This window comes from Malurus melanocephalus, unplaced genomic scaffold (genome assembly GCF_030028575.1).
Source record: "Malurus melanocephalus ecotype Western Australia unplaced genomic scaffold, MMel_1.1 scaffold_483, whole genome shotgun sequence".
NCBI classification, from domain to species: domain Eukaryota; kingdom Metazoa; phylum Chordata; class Aves; order Passeriformes; family Maluridae; genus Malurus; species Malurus melanocephalus.
The window spans coordinates 417581-438932 of NW_026623715.1; the positions used below are offsets into that span (position 1 = coordinate 417581).

The following is a 21352-nucleotide window of genomic DNA, read 5'->3' on the forward strand; positions in this document are numbered from 1 at the left end:
GCCCTCTCCGATGGCACCAGGGTCTGAAGAAGCCAAGCTTGTCCCTGTCCCTCTCTTTGATAGCTGTGCTTTGGAATCTGTACAAAGTAAAGCTGCAGCCACTACAAGCAGGAGGAACTCAGGCAGGAACAACCTGTTCTGTGTGAATAAGGGAGCGGTTCTTGAACACAGTTAGAAGCATGAAGTCATGTTTATTTCAGTACTTTGACAAAATACCCATAAAATTCAAAACTTCTACCATTACAAAAATAGGTCTCTACAAGTGATATTCTGTCTGCACTGCCAGTAGCAAATATTACGAGAGTCAATGTAACTTCAGTAGCCTTGCCAGAAAAAGTGCAAGTAAACTTTGCTGAATGTAGCTCAATTTAATTAATACACAAGTTTCATCTTCGCACCCTTTTGATAAATACACACTTCATAAGTTAATCATTTAAATTAGCATTCCACAAATATACATGTAATTAAATGGTGGGGGTTTTTTGTTTTGGGTTTGGGGGTTTTTTTTGGGTTTTTGTTTGTTTGGGTTTTTTTTTTGTTCGGGTTTTTTTTTTTTTTCATGAACACAAAGTGCCTACATACATAAATCCCAGTCTGTGTGGGTGTGCCAGGATGGAACTGTATACAATCGTATAGCTGTGTTCATATTGGTCCCACAATATACACATTGTACAAAAGCACAGAAAGAGCACAGATTTACAGAAGGCAATCTGTTAGCATCACTGCCAGTGATGGACATGTTGAAGGGTATTATTATCTTCTTATACCCATGTGCAACTGAGTGTATGAAGTCGAACCTGTAAGATGGAGAAACACTGTCATCAGGATTATGAAATTATCATTATCAGTTGAAATAACTGCACTCAGCTGAATAACGATGAAAGATTTTACATGGGAAATCACAGAATAGGGACTTTTAAAGATCAAATCTTTTAAGAACAAAACTTCCCCAAATGATGGGGAAGACTTAAACGTAGTCACTTCAAAACTCAAGTCTGATAAATTTATTCCTATRCTGACAATGTTCTTAATGTATTCCTATTGCAGCACAAAAATTGCCATAATCTCTGGGAAAAATTGACTGTAACTTCTGTAAACAAAGTGGTAGAAGAAATTCCTCTTCCACGTCCCAGTCTTCTGGGTACATTTTTCTCCATTTCTTAGATGCCAACTGAATCCTTGCTGCACTTTCATTAGAGATCAGAGAAAGTAAAGTGCTACCAACAACTCAAAATCCAAAGCATACTTTTATCTCTTTTCAAAGAATTTTACAATCTTTTAATTAAGCTTTTTGCTGCAGCTCAGAAATGCCTCTGGCTTAAGGCTGAAAATGCCTCAAATCAAAGTTGTTTGTTATGTATCTCAGAGAACCAGCACCCCCTTGGCAGTGAGCCTTGTGCTCCCCAGGGGTGCTGGGGAGGGTGCCTGAGTCCCTACCTGACTGCACGCTGCCAAGCCGCTTCTGCAGTGCCTCCAGACGATTGATGTAATCTGTCAGAGCCCTTTCGGGGTCGTAGTTCTGCAGCTGAGGACAGGTGAAGGAGACTGGGYTTAAATCAGCATGCATCCCATGGAACCTAGGGGCAGAACAACACACATCATCTCAAAAAGGGAAACTTCAAGTAAAAATATCAGCAATACAGCAAAATACTGTAGGTAAGGATRCCTTCTGGCTTGCATGTCCCTTAGCTTATCCTTGTGGTAGCCAGCACATTATATCCATTTCACCTCCCTGCAACTTACTGTCCAAGCCAGAGAAACCACTCTTCCCACTTGCCTTTTCTTTCTACTGCACATTATTTGTTGCTGCATTTTTTTAAGATAAAGACTGACTAGCAARTTCCTACTGAGATTGCAACAGAAGCTGTGGTATATTGAAGTTTGGTTTTCTATTAAGAAGCTTGCAGTCAGCAAGGACGCCGCCACCTTTACAGGATTCTCCCTCTCGTCATTACTTTGTAAATAAAAGTCAGCAGTGGCTAAAATAGATTAAAGTTTTTTTCCATGTAAACTGTTATGGTCATGACAAACTAAGATCTTACAAATATTTAGGTGGTTTACATGAAAATGAAACCCAAAAAATGGCTAGAATATGATATTCAGTCAAGATCTGAGCTCACAACTTCATCTAAGCTCATTAAAAGCTGATGGCACTCAAAAAATGTTGCCCATAATGAAAAATACCGAGTTTCACTGGCATTTSCCTCATTGACACTTCTGGTATCACAGCTTAGGGCAGCCAGCCAGAAGGGTTTAAACAAGAACAAGCAGTGGATCTACCAAGCAGCTTCCAGCTCTGGCCATGACACCACAGCAATCACTCCCATCCCACARTAATGGGTGACCCTAACAGTGGGCAAACCCTGCTTTTGCCTTCCTTTGGCTGAGAGCCCCTGAGGCAGCCCCTTTCCACACCACACTGCTGGCAGCCAGCAGGGTGGGCAGGTTCACTGGGTCACAAAGCTCAGGCTCTGCAGGTGCAGGTAAGCACAGCTCCATCCTGCAATCTCCAGTTCTGAGAGCACGACGTGAATCAGGAGCGTGCAAGCTTTGGCCTCGATCACAGGATGAGTAATCATGCATGAAAGCCTGCTGAGACATCATTTTTTACACATTCTTACAAAAAATGTTAAATCTTCCAGCATCGATGATTACAAACCTTAGCAGTAAACACTGATGCTTTCAGTTACTTAAAGAGTGTCTGAAAGAGAACAATAACAAAAAMACCCCAAACGTACTTATGCTGAAAGTTTACAGGAGATCTAGGAGACTCCATGCCTGACCTGGATCTATAGGAATGCCTCTGTTCTCCATAAAGATCCATGCCACCAGAGAATGAATCGGGCCGTAATTCATTACCTAGAAATACAGAATATACAGAATATACAGAATATACAGAATATACAGAATATTAGAAATACAAAAAGCAGTGTCTTGAAAACACAAGGAAGTAACACCTTTTGTACTTAACTGCAAGTCTCAAATATGAGATTTCTGTTTGCATATCACAAAAATGGCATTTAACAAATGTAGAGCCCTTTTAGACTCAGGGAAAAGCAGAGSTTAAATCCTGGCCTCACTTATGTCAACGGGAAAACTCATAGACTGAGCAAAGGTGTTAGTGCAGACCTAAATAGCCAGTAAATAATAAAGGAGCTTCTGATTCTCCTTAGACTCCTACCAAAAACGCAAACAGAAAACTGTTATTTCCCAGACTTAAACTTGTAACAAAAGAATGACARGCTTTTGTTCTAAGAAAAAGACCATGGTGCAGATCTCCTACAARAACTCCAATGATGCAGCTGAAACTGTTTTCATGAACACACTCCATAGGGAAAAATTCCACATTTTTTTAAATCCCACTCATGATGGAGCAAAACAAAACTGAAGAGAAAGCAAATAGGTTAATGTCTTTGCTGAGCATGGAAACTGAGAAATAGGTTAATCCAAATAATTGTAAGCAAAACAAAGAGGGAACAGCCTCCTCCACTTCATTCCACACGAGGAAAATGCAAATTGCAAACCATCTCTCTTAAACAGTGGTGTCAATTGCAAATACCATTTTTTCAGTCATTCATTACCAGACTATGATTTACCTGTGTTCTGGCTAAAGACATCCCTATTGATGGTCAGAATACCAGAACCTGTAACTCTGTGCCAGCGACGAACCAGGAACTTCATTCTGCATTTCAAATTAAAAAAAAAACAGAAAACAGAGAGCTTCAGGATGAATGAAGTAGTCTAATAAAAGTGATCTGCTTCTTGTATTCTAGAAAGTATAAGAATTTCTTGACCAGCAGGCAAAATTAACAGATGAGCATCTAAAGCTTGAGTATCAAATACTAAACATCCTTTTGAACATCCCTAAGAAAGACCATCTTTTGTCCAAACCTGCTTTCAGCTTCACCTGTGCATTTCCAGAAGTGCTGTGTAGGTCCAAATAGACAGTAAATGACTCAAGCACCTAAGCAACAGCACATGAGCATTTTAAAATCATACTAAATGTACATTTTTGCTTTGTTGCAGCCCCAAAACTGCGACTGCAGAGCACTGTGAGTAAAAACCTCACTTAAAATGGGTGCATGGRTAGTTCCTTGGATTTATACTACACACAAGGCTCAGAACAATAGCAAGCAGAAGTGCTTGGGGCTTCAAACCTTTGTGAGGAAGGTTTGCTAGCAACATGGCAGTACTATGCAATAATAAATTTTACTTTTTCTTCCTCACCAATTCCTACTCATCCTTAGTCTTGTGAAATTCAAGGACTACCCAGATGGAGAAAATGAATTCCTCTATCTGCATTATATGTAGGAATTTAATCTTGAAAGGAAATGAAGTTGCAGAAAACTCTATCGTAAATAAGTGCAATTCTTAAAATTGCTCTTTTTTTTTTTTAATATGACTTTACCCAGTACATTCCATCTATCACATACTCAGCCTTTTTCAATTACAATGAGACTGCTTATTCTTATACTACCTACACTCTGCTCCACATGTCACCCTACAAGTATTGACTAYATTCATAACTACTAAAAATATATCATGTAAACAGGATGGATGTGACCATTTCTAGATTTCACTAGAGAACTAGAAAAGTATATATTAAACTGCACAGTCATATGTGTTTGAGATAACTCCCTCCAGTTTACCTTGAAATTGCAATGGACACTCTGACTGCAGAGCGAAATCGCGTAAAACCCTTTGAACGGTGTGTGATGATCTCAAGGTCTGTGTAGGAAGGCTGCCCACCCATCCGTGCTATCAGGGCCAGTGTGGCTTCTTCACACTCCTGGAATCCTCCTAGTAACAGCAGCAAATATTTCTTCTGATATATGAGAGCTTTCCGAAAGCTCTCTGCTCGCAGGTATTTACCATAAATTCTCTGCAACATGAGAAAAAGACAAAATGCCCCATAAGCTCCAAGAATCACTACAGTTCCAAGACTTTTGACATCGTTACTTCTAAAGCATTTCTGTGATTATTCATTTCACAGTATCATGGAGAGGACTGTGCTGCTGCTCACACCTGGTGAATGCAGCTTCAAATACTGAGGATCACCGAACCAGCAAGAAACAAAGCACACACAGAAGGACAACATAGGTGCTTACATGTCATTCTTGGAGAGAAAAAATAAGAGTCAGGTATCTGAGGRTGAAAATTTTAAAACTGAATAAATAATTTGTTTATTCAGAATAAGGAGAGTGAACGCTATGAAAAATGGGCCCGAATCAAAATTTAAAAAGCAGCTGTAGTTAGTATGTGGGGGGGAAAAAAAAAAATCTTCCTACCCTTAAAACAGCGTTTTCAGTATCTGATCCCAGTTCTCTGAGGAAAGCCTCACTCCTGAGCTCTGCTCTCAGCTTGGAGAGCTCTGCATCAGCCTGTTTCAAAGATTTCTGCAGCGACAGCCTTTCTCTGTTCCAAATTTCCTTCTCAGAGGCAACGAGAGTATCAATATTAACTCCAACATCCGATGAGTGCCTAGAAGACTGAAGACAAAGGAAACTGAATGTGAATGACRACATTTGGAAAACCTTAAGCTGTGTCATTCTAGTCATTGCTTTGGTAGAGAGCTCATCAAATTAATGAGAAAAACTACCCACTGGTTGGATCTGAAGCCATCCTTGCCCTCTGACATCTCAAGTGACTTTAGGAGCCCAATCAATGTCCCAGAAAAATACAGMTTCTCCAGAAAAATTCTTAACTGGATTATATGATTTCATGATTTTGAAGCTATCTGGATCTATTCACTGCTTATCATGGTGATGAGTTACAGATAAAAAAGAAAGGCACAAGGCATTTAAGAGTAGTTAACAAAAAGAAGCTGGGTAAAATCACCAAGTTTTACACTTAACAGAGTGAGCTGAGACATACTGACCACTGAACAAGAATAATTCACACCCATTCCCTCTGTAGAGGGAAAGCAAGAACGGCAGACAGCTTGATCACTCTCAACTGCGTGACTAGGACAATGAATTATGCTTTTATGTCTTTATACATATAAACTCATTACATCAGCACCACCAAAGACATACATAGTCYGCAGAAGGTTGTCTGTGCTGGTATCTTCTCAGTTCTTCCTCCAGTTTCATAACAGCATTCCTCAAATTATTCTTCTCTTCACTCAGTCTGCTGACAAAGCCTGTCAGCTCAGCATTTTGCCTCAGCAGCCTCTCAGTCAGTGAGCTGGACGGAGTCCCTGGTGGCAGCACTAGCTTCAGCTACAAGGAAGAAAGAAAACCAAACTCAACTCCTGTTGGATTCAAGCTGCCAACTTGAAAATAACTGGCTTACAGTGGAAAAACTTGTGTAGATAATGACAATGGCTTTGTATCAACTTGTTCATAGAAAACTTCATGTACACCTAAACTACAGATTAATGTGACTTTCTTGTCTATACTTATTCTGTACATTATAGCATAATATTTTCATACAAGCTTAATTGTACCAGTTATAATAATTTGCAATGTTTTCCACTATGTTTATGTTTATGTGACTTAAAGGAAAAGTCTCAAATCTTTTTCAAGTTACATTGAAAACACTTGCTTAAAATACAGATAAGGACCAAATCAAGCTTACTTAAAAATCAAATATTGCCGAATTCTTTGCAACAGAGTACCTCACTTCATTTTTCACACAGGTGCATGCTACTCCATCTTCAGTGGCCTTTCCTTTGGTAAATACAGGGCAGTTTAAGTAAATGTGTTGYGTCAACACAATACGGTAAATACTAAATGTTGATTTTAATATCARGAAGTACTGAGAAAAGTTTCCTCAGTTACAGGATTACTGCTGAAAGGAAAATATCTTTTCTAAAAGAAAAAAACATGAGATGCAGAAATTTATAATGAAACAGCAAAAGTTTTAATTTGAAAGTTGAAAAATCACTTCTGAAGTATTAAAAATTGGGGGTAAAAAAAGGTGTTTTTTACCAACTTTACTTTGCCAACTCCAATCAGAACACTCACTGGATTTTTCCTCTATAAAGTACAGATCTGAATAAGCACAGGCTTACAAACTCCTTGTTGGTTTCTGCTCACAGTTCATCATCCAAACTCCCCCAATCAAAGTTACAGCATTGACTCTCACCTCTTCTAGACTGGACAATCCAGGAAGTATTTTCAATTCTGAAATAACGTCTTCAATAACATTTTGCACTGCAATGAAGTCTTGGTCATCTGCTGTTTCAAACTGTAATCTGAAACAAAAGGGACATTTTCAACAGCAGGTCAACCCTGACCYCACGAGCCAGACTGACCAGACTTTCCGTGGATTCCTATGCACTGTATCTATAGCAAGTAACTTCAGCACAGTTGCTGCAGACARGGCAACATTTTCAAGACTGCCCAGTGACTTTAAACAAAATTGGCTTGATTTAAAAAAAAAAGTGTATAGAATGGTTCCCACTCAATTGTAGACAGGGATGTTCTACATGAAAAATTACATTTAAAATACATTTAAATTACATTTAAAATAGTGCTTCTGCTTTTAATATTAAATGAACATCACAGCAAAACAAAAMCAGATTCAAACCTTCTATGGACCTGGTATTATCATATTTTTTAATCTTATGGAGATGATAACTCCCAAAAAGTAAGAATCAAAATCAATTTCASATGACCATAATTTTCCCCGAGCATGATTCAAAACAATAATCCCTATATTCATCCCCTTATACATGATGAATTGTTTAATTACTATTTTATATCCATCTACATACAGCATACCCAGAAAAATCTTATCAATTTTCAGAGAAAAAAGTCAATTTTGCTGTGCCTTGAAAAGGACCCTACTAAAACCTGTAAGATTTAGAGCAGCACTTGATACTCTATGATCCTGTCTTCCATCAGTATACCTCAAGTTAGAGCATACACTATAAAACTAGAACAACCCCAAACTCAATTACATCCTGCAGTCTGTGAATTACGATTCAAACCCAGCATATTAGCTTGCTGGTTGCTGTTAACAAAAACAAATAGCTGAAGACTGGTCTAACCTGCTAGCAGCTTTCCAAGCCAACTGCTTCAACTTYGGAGATGCATTTTGCAGCTTTTGTCGGACTTTTTCCAGAATTTCAGTAGCAGCAGAGAGATCTCCWGTCAGTGTGCGGTAACTCAACTCATTTTTCTCAGCTCCTTCCATTTTTTGCTGGAGAACCCAATTTCTTGTTCTGTCATTGGGTGTATCCCAGGTAGTCTGGAAAGAAATGTGTACTTTATATATATATATAGAATATATATCTAGATGTACGTGATCCAGTGCTGTGAATGTACGTGATCCAGATTCTGCAACACACCCAGAAACTGAAGAATAATTCTGACAGAGAAAAAAGTTTAGTGGGGTTACAGCACAGCTCTAGTGGAGCACTGAATTGTCATTTTTGAAAGGTGTAGTGTCTTACTAAGATCTAGCAGTCACAGAGCTACAGTGTGAATACAGTAAAAAAACTCAGCAGGAAGTCATCAAGCCTTCCTGCTTCTTCCATCAGCAGCTCCAGTTGTGCAGGAATTTGGGCAACTGGTCCTATGTGTTCTGGTAACCAATTCGTAGTCAGAAGAACAGGGGCTGAAAGAGACCACCATGGTCATGGAGGTCACAGTACACAGCCACAGGCAAYCACACTGCTGATGCTACCACAAACCAACTGGAGTACTGAAGAGGTGCTCCTCAGCAACAACCTCCCAGCACTGCCATGGAAGAACAGCTATACCTCACAAAGAGCCCTGAGTCCAAGGCTCTGCCTTTGGCTGTTTGTCTACAGTGTGGTATCAAGAAAAAAAATCAAGAGTTTTGCTAATGTCACAGGAAACATCAGGAKATTCATTATTTGAAATTCCAGGCAGATTGTGCAAAGCAGATCAGATTATCTGCTGATGAGAAAGGGAAAAAYCCCAAAAACTGCTGCTAACCTGATCCAAGGGAGGACTATTTGCTGACCACAGTGCTGGCAGTTACCTTTGTGCAGAAGAACAAGGTGCACAAACTGAGCATGACAGGATGGCTGCTGCTGTCACAGTTATCAATACACTCAACAGCCTGCCTCTAGYTGTGGGTAGTTTCCAATGCTTTAGAAGATAAAAACTAGTAGCCAAATAAGATGAAAAGGAAAATTTCCTTCCTGACTCYACATACAGATAACTGGCAAAAAGAATGATGTCAGGATGAGCAAAAACATGGTCAGCAAAGATGAAGTAATCCTGCCAATCCTCTCTAACTATCCACAAATCACACACCTAGCAACACCTACCTTTTACAGGCAAGTTTCTGAAAAAGTTCTAAAAGTAATTTAAAAATTATTTTAAAACTTTCCAAATCTTTTATGAGAGTGAAAAAAAGTAGAGGCAACACAGTTACCACTTTCATTCATCTAAACATTAGGATCATTCTTAAACTGATCTTTTACCTTGATTTCTTTCTTCTGGTTTGTTAACATATACATATTCATGCATATGCTTGTTTGATTGCTTACTCATTTATTTACTGAAGCTGTTGGAAGATCACTTATAATGCTTCAAAGACCTCTTGCAGTTTATGAACTGCAGATTAAGRACAGTGACCTGGGCATTCCTGAGTAGGAATAGCTCATTCCTGCAACTGGCTGCAGGGAATGTTTTTCTTCTATCCTGAGACACAAMGTGTGTGTAGCATCCAGATGCATTTCTCCTGCTCATGCTCCTCCAGTTACACTTCTATACCTTCACTCCCAGGAGCAAGCACGTGAACAGTTTTACGTAGCAAACTGGAATGCTTTCCTTTTCCCGTTCTCTGGTGCCCATGTTCTGTAATCTGCAGGCTATTTTAAAGACTGAGTAAAGGCACAGTGACACACAACTGAGCAAAAGAATAAAAGATAAATTGCATATTTCAGTATTACTTTCAGTCCTACTGTACCTCATTTGGGTTGTGGCTTGGTGTCCTTTCAGCTTCCTTTCTTCCTTCATTCTCCTGCTCTTTTCTCTGTAGATCTTGGATTATTTCCTGCAACTTCTTTGTTTCATTCCCTAATTTATGAACTTCTTGCTTCTTTTCTCCAAGTTGCCACTGAAGGTCTTCTATTTTGGACTCCAGTTCATGGAGTTTCTTATGTGCTATTATGTTAGCATCTTGTTCTGCTTGCAATGCTTTCCTCTGTATCTGCCTTTCTTTTTCCATTTGCTGTCTCACTTGAACAGATTCCAGTTTATACTTCTCCATCTCACTTACTAACTCCACTATACGGTCATGCTTTTCATCCATTTGCCTCTGTAGCTCTTTAAGCAATTCCTCAGATGGATTAGGTGTTCCAGCTTGCCCCTTATCTTCAGCACTTTGAAGCTGAGCACACAGCTCTTTTTCCCTTTCTAGGGCACTGCTTATTTCGAGAGCTCGAACCTTCTCTGATTCAAGAAGCACCTGCAACTCAGAATTACGGCCTCGCTCATGTGACAGCTGGGCAGCACTGAGTGCTTCTTGGGATTCAATTTTCTGTTGCAGATCAGTTGACAGCTGCTTCTCTTGCTCCAAAAGTTTAGTTAACTCTAAGGTTTTTTGTTTGTGATCTTCAAGAGAAAATTTTAAGTCCTTTCAAAAGAAAACAGAAGAATTTATTAAAGCCATTTGTGTATACTTTCCATTATCTTCTGCAAATTGCAAATATGCTATCTCTACATATGATGCTTTTAACAGGTTTTGCTATTCACAATTAATGCTGTAACACTCTGAATGTTGCAGTTACATTTGATAGTAAAATACATTACAGGTGTCTTTATTCTAAAATCAGATTATTTCACTAAAGAATCTGTGTAACACATACTTTATAGTGAGATACAGAAAGCTGTAGTTCTGAAGTTCAAGACAGCCAGCTGCTTTTACTTTCTAAAACTGTGAAAATGATTTTTCAGCTTCAGATTTCAAGATGTAAACATATCTATGCTGTTGAAGTTACTGCTTTTTTGTCTTTTGTCTTGTACCAGGATACCTGTTCTCCCCCTTCACTATACCAAATATTGCAGAGGTACTAAGTAAGACACTAATGAATCATTTTCTCCTAAAGCAAACTCCCTAGTTTGATTTTCATGACGTGACTGACTTTTTAAATGGTGACAAACAATATGTCTCCTTAAATCATATTCTTAAATACTATATTTTACTAATTACACTGTGGTGGGTATAGCCATATTAGCAGTCCTGTCCTYTTGAAACAACTGAGGAACATTACAGAATCTTTTAATCTTGGACCTCAAAAGCACAGTAAAACTCCTATTGATTTAAACAGAATGTGCAGCAGGCCTATTTCTTACTTTGCCACACAGCCTCTATACATCTTTCTTCAGCTCTCTATGATATAATAATACAGTTGACAGAACACGAAACATGCATTGGACAAAAAAGCAAGCTGAGATGAAATGTTAACCAAAAGAGTATTTTCMTGCTCCTTGATGTTCTGGGCCACTCGGGATTATGGAATACCTCAAGCTCTTCTCTTCCTCTTTCCTCACTGCGTTCCATTTTAGCTTTTTCCTTTTCCAAAGCCCACTGTAGCTCTCTTGATTTTTTCTGTTCATTGGCCATTGTATCCTTGAGAATATCTAGCTCAGCTGCTTTTTCTTTGACTTCAGTCCTAAAAGAGAACCAGGCAACTTTTACGTTAGGAATTGGCTCTAATCCTATCATGATAAGGTCATGATACAARTAAATACTTTGTTTGTGATCTTCAAGAGAAAATTTTAAGTCCTTTCAAAAGAAAACAGAATTGATTAAAACCATTTGTGTATACTTTCCATTATCTTCTGCAAATTGCAAATATGCTACCTCTACACATGCTGTTTTTAACAGGTTTTGCTATTCACAATTAATGCTGTAACACTCTGAATGTGTTATGCATTAATACATAAGCATAGTGGTAGCGTAGTAGAGTAACAAATATGAAAAACCTATTTAAAAAGACAAGACTAACTCACAACCAAAAGAGTTGAGTAGCTCAAGGATGACAAAAAATGTGTCCATCCTGCTAATTTTGTAGCTGCTACTTGTGGGGGTTCAGAGGCAGTTAGTATTCAACCTAATCCAGTCACTGGCCAAAATATTAAAGAATGCGGTGGAAGTGCATCTTGCTGCCTTGTTTCTCAAGGGAAAAAAAAGATACATTGGGGAAAAAAGAAAAATCTATGAATTTGCATTTTTTGCAAATCAATTTTGCATCCGTTTGGAAACAAAACTTGCTCCTAATGGTTTGTAAAGGGTAAAAAAGTAATCTGTAAAGTAATCCCAATTTAAACTCCAGCCTRATTTGTTATCACTGAGCTGAATATTAAGATACTGTTTATGGATGCATCCCTCTGCTTCAGGCATAAATAGTAATGGCTTTCTTACATGATAAATCTGTGGCCAGTTACGTCTGCTATCAACCATGTCAAAGCAACACTTAATAGTATTTCATATGGAAGTACTTGCAACGCCATCTTAACTTTGACATTTTTTTCTCCATGTTCAGTTTTAAAAATCTTTAACAAATATGGTCTACTTATTAGCTTGCACACAGYAGTCTAATGTGGCAAAGCCTAAAAGGAACTTGATAATTAATAAAGTATTAAATCAAATTATGAATGAAAATACATTTTTTGTCACATGTAACAAGTCAATTTTTTGTCAGATAGATTTTACAGAAATACCGTGAAGCACGCATTTAACATGCCCTTAATAAAATCAGTATTATGATTTCAGATTAGGAAAGATAATCTTCACAGTCAACACAGAAAGCTTGTCACTGAAARCCACACCTGATGGTTTCTAGGTCCTTGAAGTGCTTGTGCTGTGCTTTAAGGGTAGCTTCAAGCTCTAGTTTGGCTTGTGCAAGTTCATTCTTCAGCTCTGCACTCATCATTCTCTCTGAATTCAGCTGCTCCTGAAGCTCAGCTGCTTTGTCCTTCATACTCCGGAGCTCCACTTGCATCTCCAGTATTTGCAGCTGCTTCTGCTGCATATTATACTCCAGCATTTCTAATGAGAGCACCATTAATACAGAAATTACTTCATAAACTGTCTGTTTGGGTAAAGCTTCCCCTAGCCAAGCATGGCCACAAAGCTAAGAGTGGTATTTTAAAATAATACATTCTTTCATTAGTGGAATWAAAGCAAAACCATGCATTTTATACTTGAATACTTTTCCTACTTTCAAGAAATCACTTCAACGCCTGAATTTCTTAAAGGCTATAAAATGTGTGCAACTGTATCAAGATGCATCAATTGGATAATGATTAACATAACTGAAGTTAGATATATTACATATGTATACTTGTGACCTAATATTTGTAACTAAACACTGACAGTAAGCTTTACTTAATTTTAAAGTATACCTGTTATCTGAACTTTTTGTTCTTCATTCTAATTGCTTCTTAGTTTCTGCATTATGACTGACTATCCAACTTAGATAATTTCAAAGCTCCTGAACCTAAACAGTGAAGCATATACATGGAAAATAGCCTTAAAATTCAAGCTCGATTTTTATTGCAATTGAACATAACTTTGTATCACTTTTAGTTTGATACAAGTCATAAAAACACAGATTACATCTTAATTTTTGCAAAATTAGTCAAATAAGATTGAAGAAGATAAAAATAAGCATGTTCAGAACAAGTGTATCAAAACTGYACAGCAAAGAAAGTCACCATTTTTGTCACTCATAAAATGAGCACTGCTTTGAAAACATTTGGAAACAGACATATATTATCACAGAAGTCACCTTGGCTTTTTGAATCAATCTCTTGCTCTCTCTTTGGGTTACTTTTCTTACTGTTCATCTGAGCATGTAATACTTGGATTTCCATCAACAAGCTTCTTCTGTCTGCATTCTGAAGAGAGTCCATTGCTGCTCTCTGGTTAGTAGCCTATTGGCATCAAAAACATTTCTATGTAAAACTCCAGATTTTATGAGAATATTTAAGGTATTGATATCACATTTATTTATATATTCATAGTGCATATATATTCAAAACATTTTCAATTAAGTCAGTATTTTAATATTCGGAAGAACTGCTTGCTATTTTTTTATTTCTCTACTATGCATTGAAATTACAGACTGAAAAGAGCTATCACTTTTCTGGCAAACTGCAATTTTTCTCACTAATCYTTCCATGTTCCAGAGGAAGAAACTGACCTCTCTCTGTCCCATAGCAGCCTTATCACTTCCTCTTCTTGCAACTTGTTTCATAAACAAGCTGCCTTTTCTCTTAGACAGTGTAACATAATTCCAATTAACTTAATGACATCMAGCTCAGGACAACTGTGTTTAATTTAAATTGATCTCTGAAGGCTGTATATATCCTAKAACTTGTGCACCCAAAAATTTAGTTCCCATGCCACATAATTTTTCTCTTTAAATATGCAACTTCTTCCTGCATGTCTTTGTTTTCATCCTCAGACTGTCAAAACTACTATTAATACACATGTATTTTAATGGAGTTACAGTTAAAATTAAAATCTAATCTAGACAAACACTTTGACTACTGTATTGTTTATATTACCTGCTCTTGTAGTCTGTGCTCTAACTGGTTCATCAACATCAGTGCATCTCTTGTGCCCATTTCCGCAAGTTCCGTTTGAAATGCAGCAAGAAGAACATTTTGTTCCCTCACAAAAAGCTGCTGAATGGCATGCAGAAGTTCTCCTCGCCAGTCTGAGACACCTTCAGGAGATTCAGTGCTTGCATAAATCTGCAGTAGTATAAAAACAATGTAAAGAGTCGAATTGAAAGATTACATCATTGTACTTCAATGTGAAGTGTCTATTTTCAGTGGAATATTTAGCTTTTCTTAATAATTGTGTAACATTTATCCATCCAGATGGATGCATTACTGTACACATTATGAATTTTTCTGCATTCACAAATGCTAAACTTTTAGCTTTGTTTTAGATGGAGGCAATGTAGCTTTTTGTAACTGAAARCAGCCCTGTATAATTACTAATTATGTACTAATTACATTATTCTTTTAATTTTTAGTATACTACACATCTCTTCCTAGGCTCTCYCAGAGCTATGTGGTAGGGTCAAGATACTGTGTATGAAAAAGATTTCACTTAAATGACATAAAGTTCACCTGCTCCCTTTGCATGCTAAAGGAAATGCTGAAGTAATAGAAACTACCTACATATACCCAAGAGTCTAACTGCAGTAATTTAACATGCAAAACTTCTAAGAGATTACTGATTAATAAACCAAAATAACAGCATTAAAAAAAATCTGCTTCAACTGCTACTGGAACATGCTTTCMAAAYAGAATTATTTTTAAAAGGTGGATCTATACCTAACCAAAAGTTATCAATGCACAGAAGAACAAATACAAGCTGTTATTTAAGACAGACTACTCCCATAGAGTGCAATATGCAGTTTTATGGCACACTTTAAAAATATTTTGCGTTGTGWCGTGTATGTAAATATTTAAACCTGAGCAGTGAATGTGTCTTAGAAGGTTATAATAGATTATTTTTGTTCAGATAGAATCTTAGGATATTATTTATACCTCAGCTTCTCTRTGAACTTGCATTTTTGCAATTATATCTTTCAAAGATGAGATGGTGYTTAGGAAAGCTTTTCTTTCTTCTAGCCAAGGCTCCGGTTCTTGCTTATGAGGTGACAGATCTCTTTCACCATATGGAAATTCGGTGAGAGACAGCACTTGTATGCCTTCATGATGGACTGCTCTCAGCAAACCCTATAATAAAAGCAAAAATAAATCAGTAGTGCCAGTAATAACAACATATAATAATGAAAACAACAACAACAAYTGCAATCTTATTTCATATGTATTGGAAAACTGGCACTTCTAATTTGATCAGCATCAGGAAACTATGCTTCCTTGTATCAAGGACAGGAGTGTCACCCAGTCCTTTATATCTCTCAGACAGAAACTTGTAAAATATCTATGTTTTTCCTCAGTTTCAATTGAAAACTTCCAGCGCACATCTGTCAAATTTTTAATTTTTAAATAAATCAATTTTTAATTTTTAAAATAGTTACTAATGGAAACGGACATTTTAAAAACAAAGTCCTGGGAAGCTTCCAGGTAAGCTTTGCCATTCACTTTCTGAAATTACTATAAAGCTAGGGCTTTGTCACAAYAGACTTCTTAAAAAATGTAATTAAAGCATGATACCTTTACTGTTTATAATAAACATATGCTTGCYTTCATAACTAGAAAATAGAATCTATAAAACAGTGTAATATATAATCATGACATTATTAATACAATAAAATTTCAATAAATTCTAACAGTAGTTTTATTTCTCATAATAATAACTGAGAAGAAGCCTACAGATATAAAACTCATATTTAGCCTAATTTAAAATGCAAAAATGCACGTCATTGTTCAGAAGTATCTTAAAATGTATTAAAATAGTCAACACTAAAACTTAGCTAAATGGCTCTCTTATCAGTGATCAAGCAGAAGCTAATCTCAATTTTTAGTAGACTAACTCTTGTTCCATAAAAAACCCAAAGATTGGGTCTATTGTACCTTAATTTTTTTGGGAAGTAAATCTGTTGAAGTTTCACCTTCATCTATTCCTTCAGATACTGTGTCAGATCCCTGGGTCTGAGCAAGATACATTCCTTGACTCCAGTCTGAACTGGAGTCTAAAATAAAAGGAGAGAAAAACATGAAAGCTGGATTACTGTGAAGCTTTGAAGAATAGGCATCAAAAAAGTATTTTTTATCTGTTGTTTTAACAGGTAGTTGCATGTCACTAAGGGGTCATTCTAAGCCTGGAAACTACTTGTTCAATAGTTGTTCAGTTTCAAAAAAGTAGCAGCAAAACAAAACTAAGAAATAAAACAAGCAAACTTAAAATCCTAGTTTAGTTTTAAAAGAGAAACAACTACTTGCAGAAACACTTSTGCAAAATGACCCACACCATTCTTAGCCTTGCCTATGCAAAGGATTGCTCTAATAATTTTTATTGCACTTGGAGAAGTTAATACCTATCATCATCTCCCACTGCTAGGGAGCTGCAGCTTTAAGTGCTATCAAGGGGTGATGAAGCTRTGCTGAAGTGATAATGTAATGCTGAGAAGGATATAGGAACTCCAGTGGGAAGAAAAAAAATAATTTCTGATGCCTCAACTAAACCCATCTCCACTCCAGATATTTTCCTTATGCACCAAATTAACAGACATGGCATGCCCAGAACCAACTGTTAGTGCAACAGGCTTCTGCTTCAGTCTGGGCAGTAGCTGTTTTGATTTCTTAAAATACAAACTGTTTAATGGTAAACTTGGTAAAATGGCAATATCAAAAAAACAGATTTAATTTATAATGCTGTTTGTAATCTGTAAAAACAAATTTCTTACCACTAGAACCTCCATCTCKAGATTGATGAGGTGGAGAACGTGCTGATCCAGAAACTGGGATTTTCTGTATTTAGAAAAGAAAACAATCAAATCTTTAAACACCCCTCACCCTCTTTCAATAAGGGAACAACTTTTAAGAAGCAGRAAACAATGTCAACCACTTTGCTGCATTTCCCCTGCAACCAAAGTAATAAAACTGAATGTGAGAGAGATGACATTCCACAGTGGGATTACACTTGTCCCCATTTCACAGAACTGGACAGAAAGCACAAGGAAGCACCTGATAGCTGAGCACACTTGCAAACTTAAATGTTGAGAAAGGGGMTCAGAATCTCTTCCAGAGCCATGGAAACATTAGAACACCTAGAAGTTTTTTACTGAGCATGTAGTGGTTCACACTTTACAGATTTTAAATGGGAATTTCTGTAGCAAGAGCAAAAGTGTGAAAAGAAGTATTTTAGTAACTATAAAATAATTAAATAATAAATACATACTTCTTTGGCTTGTAGAGTTTCTATGACTTCCTTTAAAGTATTACATTCTTCAGTCAATACTTGTACTGCAACAAACTTCTCTCTCTTTAATGCTTCGGATTCAGATATATGCCTTGTCTCCATGTCCATGATTTCTGCAGCATGGAGTTCTTGCATTTGGTCTATTTTTTCAGTAAATTCTCTTACAATCTCTGCAATCTCTTCTGAAGAACATCCATTTTGCAAATCAATTTGGGTTTCTGCATTTTTAACAAGGACTGGTGAGATTTCTACAGTCTTGTCTGTTTGCAATGAGGAGCTGTTTCCAGTTACAGTAGGCTCACTGCTTGACAAATCACATGATATTTCCACGTCCTTTTTGCTTTCAGTTTTCACCATTTTGTTGTCCTTTCTCAGGTAACTTCCAAGCCTCTCTTCTGCTTGAACCAGGTTCTCTTTGACTTTGCACAGGTCTTCCTGAAGATGTAYCAGACTTGCCTCTTTTACCTGTAAACATGGAAAATCTCAATTGCAATCCTTCCAAATACTTAAAAGAGCCAAAATCCAAGCAACCCTCTAAATCATTACAGCTCAGTTTAGTCCTATTTTAAAGCAGTTACGAGACATGGTAGCAAATAYTATCTCTTAAGAAATACAGCTCTAGATCCACTGTTGCACTGCAGTAAAACTATGTACTTTGGCAATGAGTGAATACTTCATCAACAKCATCAGCTCTGTTCCACTGACAGTAGGCACTGAGTAACTGTTTTTCTTAGTGGCATTCTYAGTAAAAGATTAAAAATTACCAAACTAGGGCATGTATATTTGAACAGTAAGTCCTATACAATTATTTGATTTTAATACAATATGGAACACTCTGGTTCTTACTGTTAGTTCTTGCTGAAGTTTTTCTGCCTTTTCTCTGTAACTGCTCAGTTCTTCCTTAGCAGCAGCTGCCTCTTCTTTAACTTGYTGAAGTTCATTAATAAGCATGTTTTCTTTTTGACTTTCTACAAGCTGTGCTCCTASCTACATGGCAACATAAGATATGGAAAACAGTAAAGAATCAAGTATTAATAACACTGATGACTTTCACATCAACTTACACAGTGAAAAGACCAAAGGGGAAAACAAACGTATATTATTTGTATATTGCTTGCATTAACACAGCATTAAAAAAAAAGAAATAAACCAGAAATAAATAGAAATACTATCTTACAGTTTACTGAATTACAACCAAAATTGGATACACCACACAGAAAGAACAGGAAGGAAGGTCAAGAGAGAATAAGAAATGAGATCTGATAATATTATAAGACATYTATGGCATACATTAAATTTGTATTTGGATGAAAGATCTTAGAACCTTTTATTGTTCAGTACTGGGTTCCATGATTACTAAAACTCACGTTCAGAGACATCAGGCCCATGTTTGGACTACCAAGCACAGTCAATTTTGACTGAAGCTTCTAAATTGAGAGGCAACAAACCATTGGTGCATGGAAATCTGGAGAAATACTGGAAAAACTGGAAATATATTCCAGAAAATACTGGAAAAACTACTGGAGGGAAATATCTTTGGATTGAGATGGGAAAATAAACATAAACCAAGATCAAAACACACATAAATAAACAACCCAGTAAACCCTGCGTAGACAAATTGGTATCAATTTCCTTATCATTCTGAATCCTCTCTTAGAGGATATGAATTTTATAAAATTTATAAATTTTAAATTATAAATTTTTATTATTTTAATCTCTCTACCTCCACACTATGCAAAAGTGTACTACATTCCATTCTGTSAAGTCAAATTAAGAATCAGAAATTATAATCCAAAATTCAAAACCACCTTACATTCTTGAAAAGGCAAGGCATTTTTAATGCAAAATGGAAACCGATAGTGGAGTTCCCTAAAACAACATCCTTCTCTTCTTTGTAACTGTAGCAATAATACAGAAATGGAAGTGCWACACACAGAATCACATTACCATAGTTATTCTCCTTAAGAGACATTTAATTCATAATACCTTACAGAAAAGAACAGATTTAAGTGAAAACAAGCCAAAAGAAAATGGCATCTARTTACCTGATATGTCTGCATTTCTTCTTGCTTAATGTATTTCTGAATCTCTCCTTTATGTTTTTCTTGAACCTCTTCGAGCAATTGCTGAAGCTCTAAGAATCTCTCTTCTTTCAAGGCAGCTTCCTTTTGTGCAACTTTTACATTTTCCTTTTCTAGCTCCAAGCTACGACTTACCATTGCCAGTTGGTCTTCCATCTCACTAAGTCTCTGTGTTAAGAGTGGTAATTTTGATTCTGTCTCATTTTCAGTTCTATCACTCAAACCCTCTGTTTGGACATTCTTGCTTGCTTCATCCACACATTTTGAGGCTTCCTGAATTTCCTGCATGAATTTTCTCTGTTCTTGAACTGCATTTAGCTGAACCTGACTCACAAGAGCAGCAGCAACTTTCTCCATTAGTGACTTTTCCAGTTCTAATATTCTCTTTTTAAGTGTTTCTCTTTCAGCTTTGCTTTGCTCTTTCATGTCTTTTATTTCATTGTAGGACTGGCACAGCTCTGAATCTTTTTGCTTAATGCATGCCTGAAGTTGCTGCAGTTGTATCTCCATCTGGCTGATGGTGACTCTTGCACTCTCATCTGAAGTCCTAAGCTGATCTATCAGCTCTGATTCCTGACATAAGCTTCCTTCCACTTGTTCAGTTTTTCCATTGCTCCTATCTTCTGGTTTTGAGTTATCACCTTGGACCAGAGCACACTTATATTTCTGTGTTATTATTTCATGCTCTGTTTTTAACATACTTATTTCTTGCTTTAACTGGTTCATTTTTAACTTAGTTTCCTCAAGCTCATTCTTTGTTTGAGATGCCTCTGCATTTATGTTTTCTATTTGTTTTTCCAAAGCTTCTTTTTCTGCCAGAACTACTTCGAGTATGTGCTTCGGACTGTCAGCATCTTCTTGAAAAGCAGCAAGGTCTGCTGGTGGGTTTTGTTCAATAATTGCCAGCTCCTGCTGAAGTTTATCAATTACATCATTCAACTGCTCTATTTCCTCATCATTCTTTTTCTTCACACGTTYTTGATCGCTTTTCAAACATTCTATCTGGGCTTCAAGCTCCCKTATATGCTCATTTTGCTCTTCAATAACCTGGGGGGRAAAAAACCAAACAAAAACACTCAGATAATTTTTGTCCTGGACTTCACAGAAACAGTTTAACCAAACACTGGAAGATCTCAAAAAAGAAAGTTCTCAGTGAATTTCTTAATGTGATGTCTCTTCTAGAGCTATATGAGAATCAAGACATCTTCAAACAGGACTGATAAAGTAGCCCATGACCTTAAAGAACTGAAAAATAGATATTAGAGCATCAGATGAAGTGAAAACATTTTTATCATTCACAGAACTATGGAACACTGAAGTTCAAATGCTCACAGTACTTGCTCACATAGGACACAGCCAATTTAGTTGAATACATATTTCAAATACTAATAGACCTTTTACCAATTGTGTTGACAAATACCATCATAACTTGC

The 21352-nt window shown here is 36.8% G+C and overlaps 1 protein-coding gene across 1 annotated transcript in view; it reads right to left on the reverse strand.

The window, feature by feature from the left end:
- Positions 1 to 6: 6 nt before the first annotated feature.
- AKAP9 (A-kinase anchoring protein 9) overlaps positions 7 to 21352 on the reverse strand; it is a 106542-nt gene continuing 85196 nt past the window's right edge. Inside the window, exons 32-51 of the mRNA XM_057380944.1 lie at positions 19884 to 20966; positions 18685 to 18825; positions 17818 to 18303; positions 17324 to 17387; positions 16491 to 16609; positions 15498 to 15689; positions 14502 to 14690; positions 13721 to 13865; positions 12759 to 12978; positions 11449 to 11599; positions 9892 to 10560; positions 7997 to 8196; positions 7090 to 7198; positions 6036 to 6221; positions 5289 to 5489; positions 4650 to 4882; positions 3597 to 3682; positions 2739 to 2859; positions 1438 to 1577; positions 7 to 797 (exon numbers count right to left, since the gene is read on the reverse strand). Of these exons, the coding sequence (XP_057236927.1) occupies positions 754 to 797; positions 1438 to 1577; positions 2739 to 2859; positions 3597 to 3682; positions 4650 to 4882; positions 5289 to 5489; positions 6036 to 6221; positions 7090 to 7198; positions 7997 to 8196; positions 9892 to 10560; positions 11449 to 11599; positions 12759 to 12978; positions 13721 to 13865; positions 14502 to 14690; positions 15498 to 15689; positions 16491 to 16609; positions 17324 to 17387; positions 17818 to 18303; positions 18685 to 18825; positions 19884 to 20966 (4779 nt within the window). The 3' untranslated portion in view covers positions 7 to 753. The remainder of the gene's footprint in view (positions 798 to 1437; positions 1578 to 2738; positions 2860 to 3596; positions 3683 to 4649; positions 4883 to 5288; positions 5490 to 6035; positions 6222 to 7089; positions 7199 to 7996; positions 8197 to 9891; positions 10561 to 11448; positions 11600 to 12758; positions 12979 to 13720; positions 13866 to 14501; positions 14691 to 15497; positions 15690 to 16490; positions 16610 to 17323; positions 17388 to 17817; positions 18304 to 18684; positions 18826 to 19883; positions 20967 to 21352) is intronic.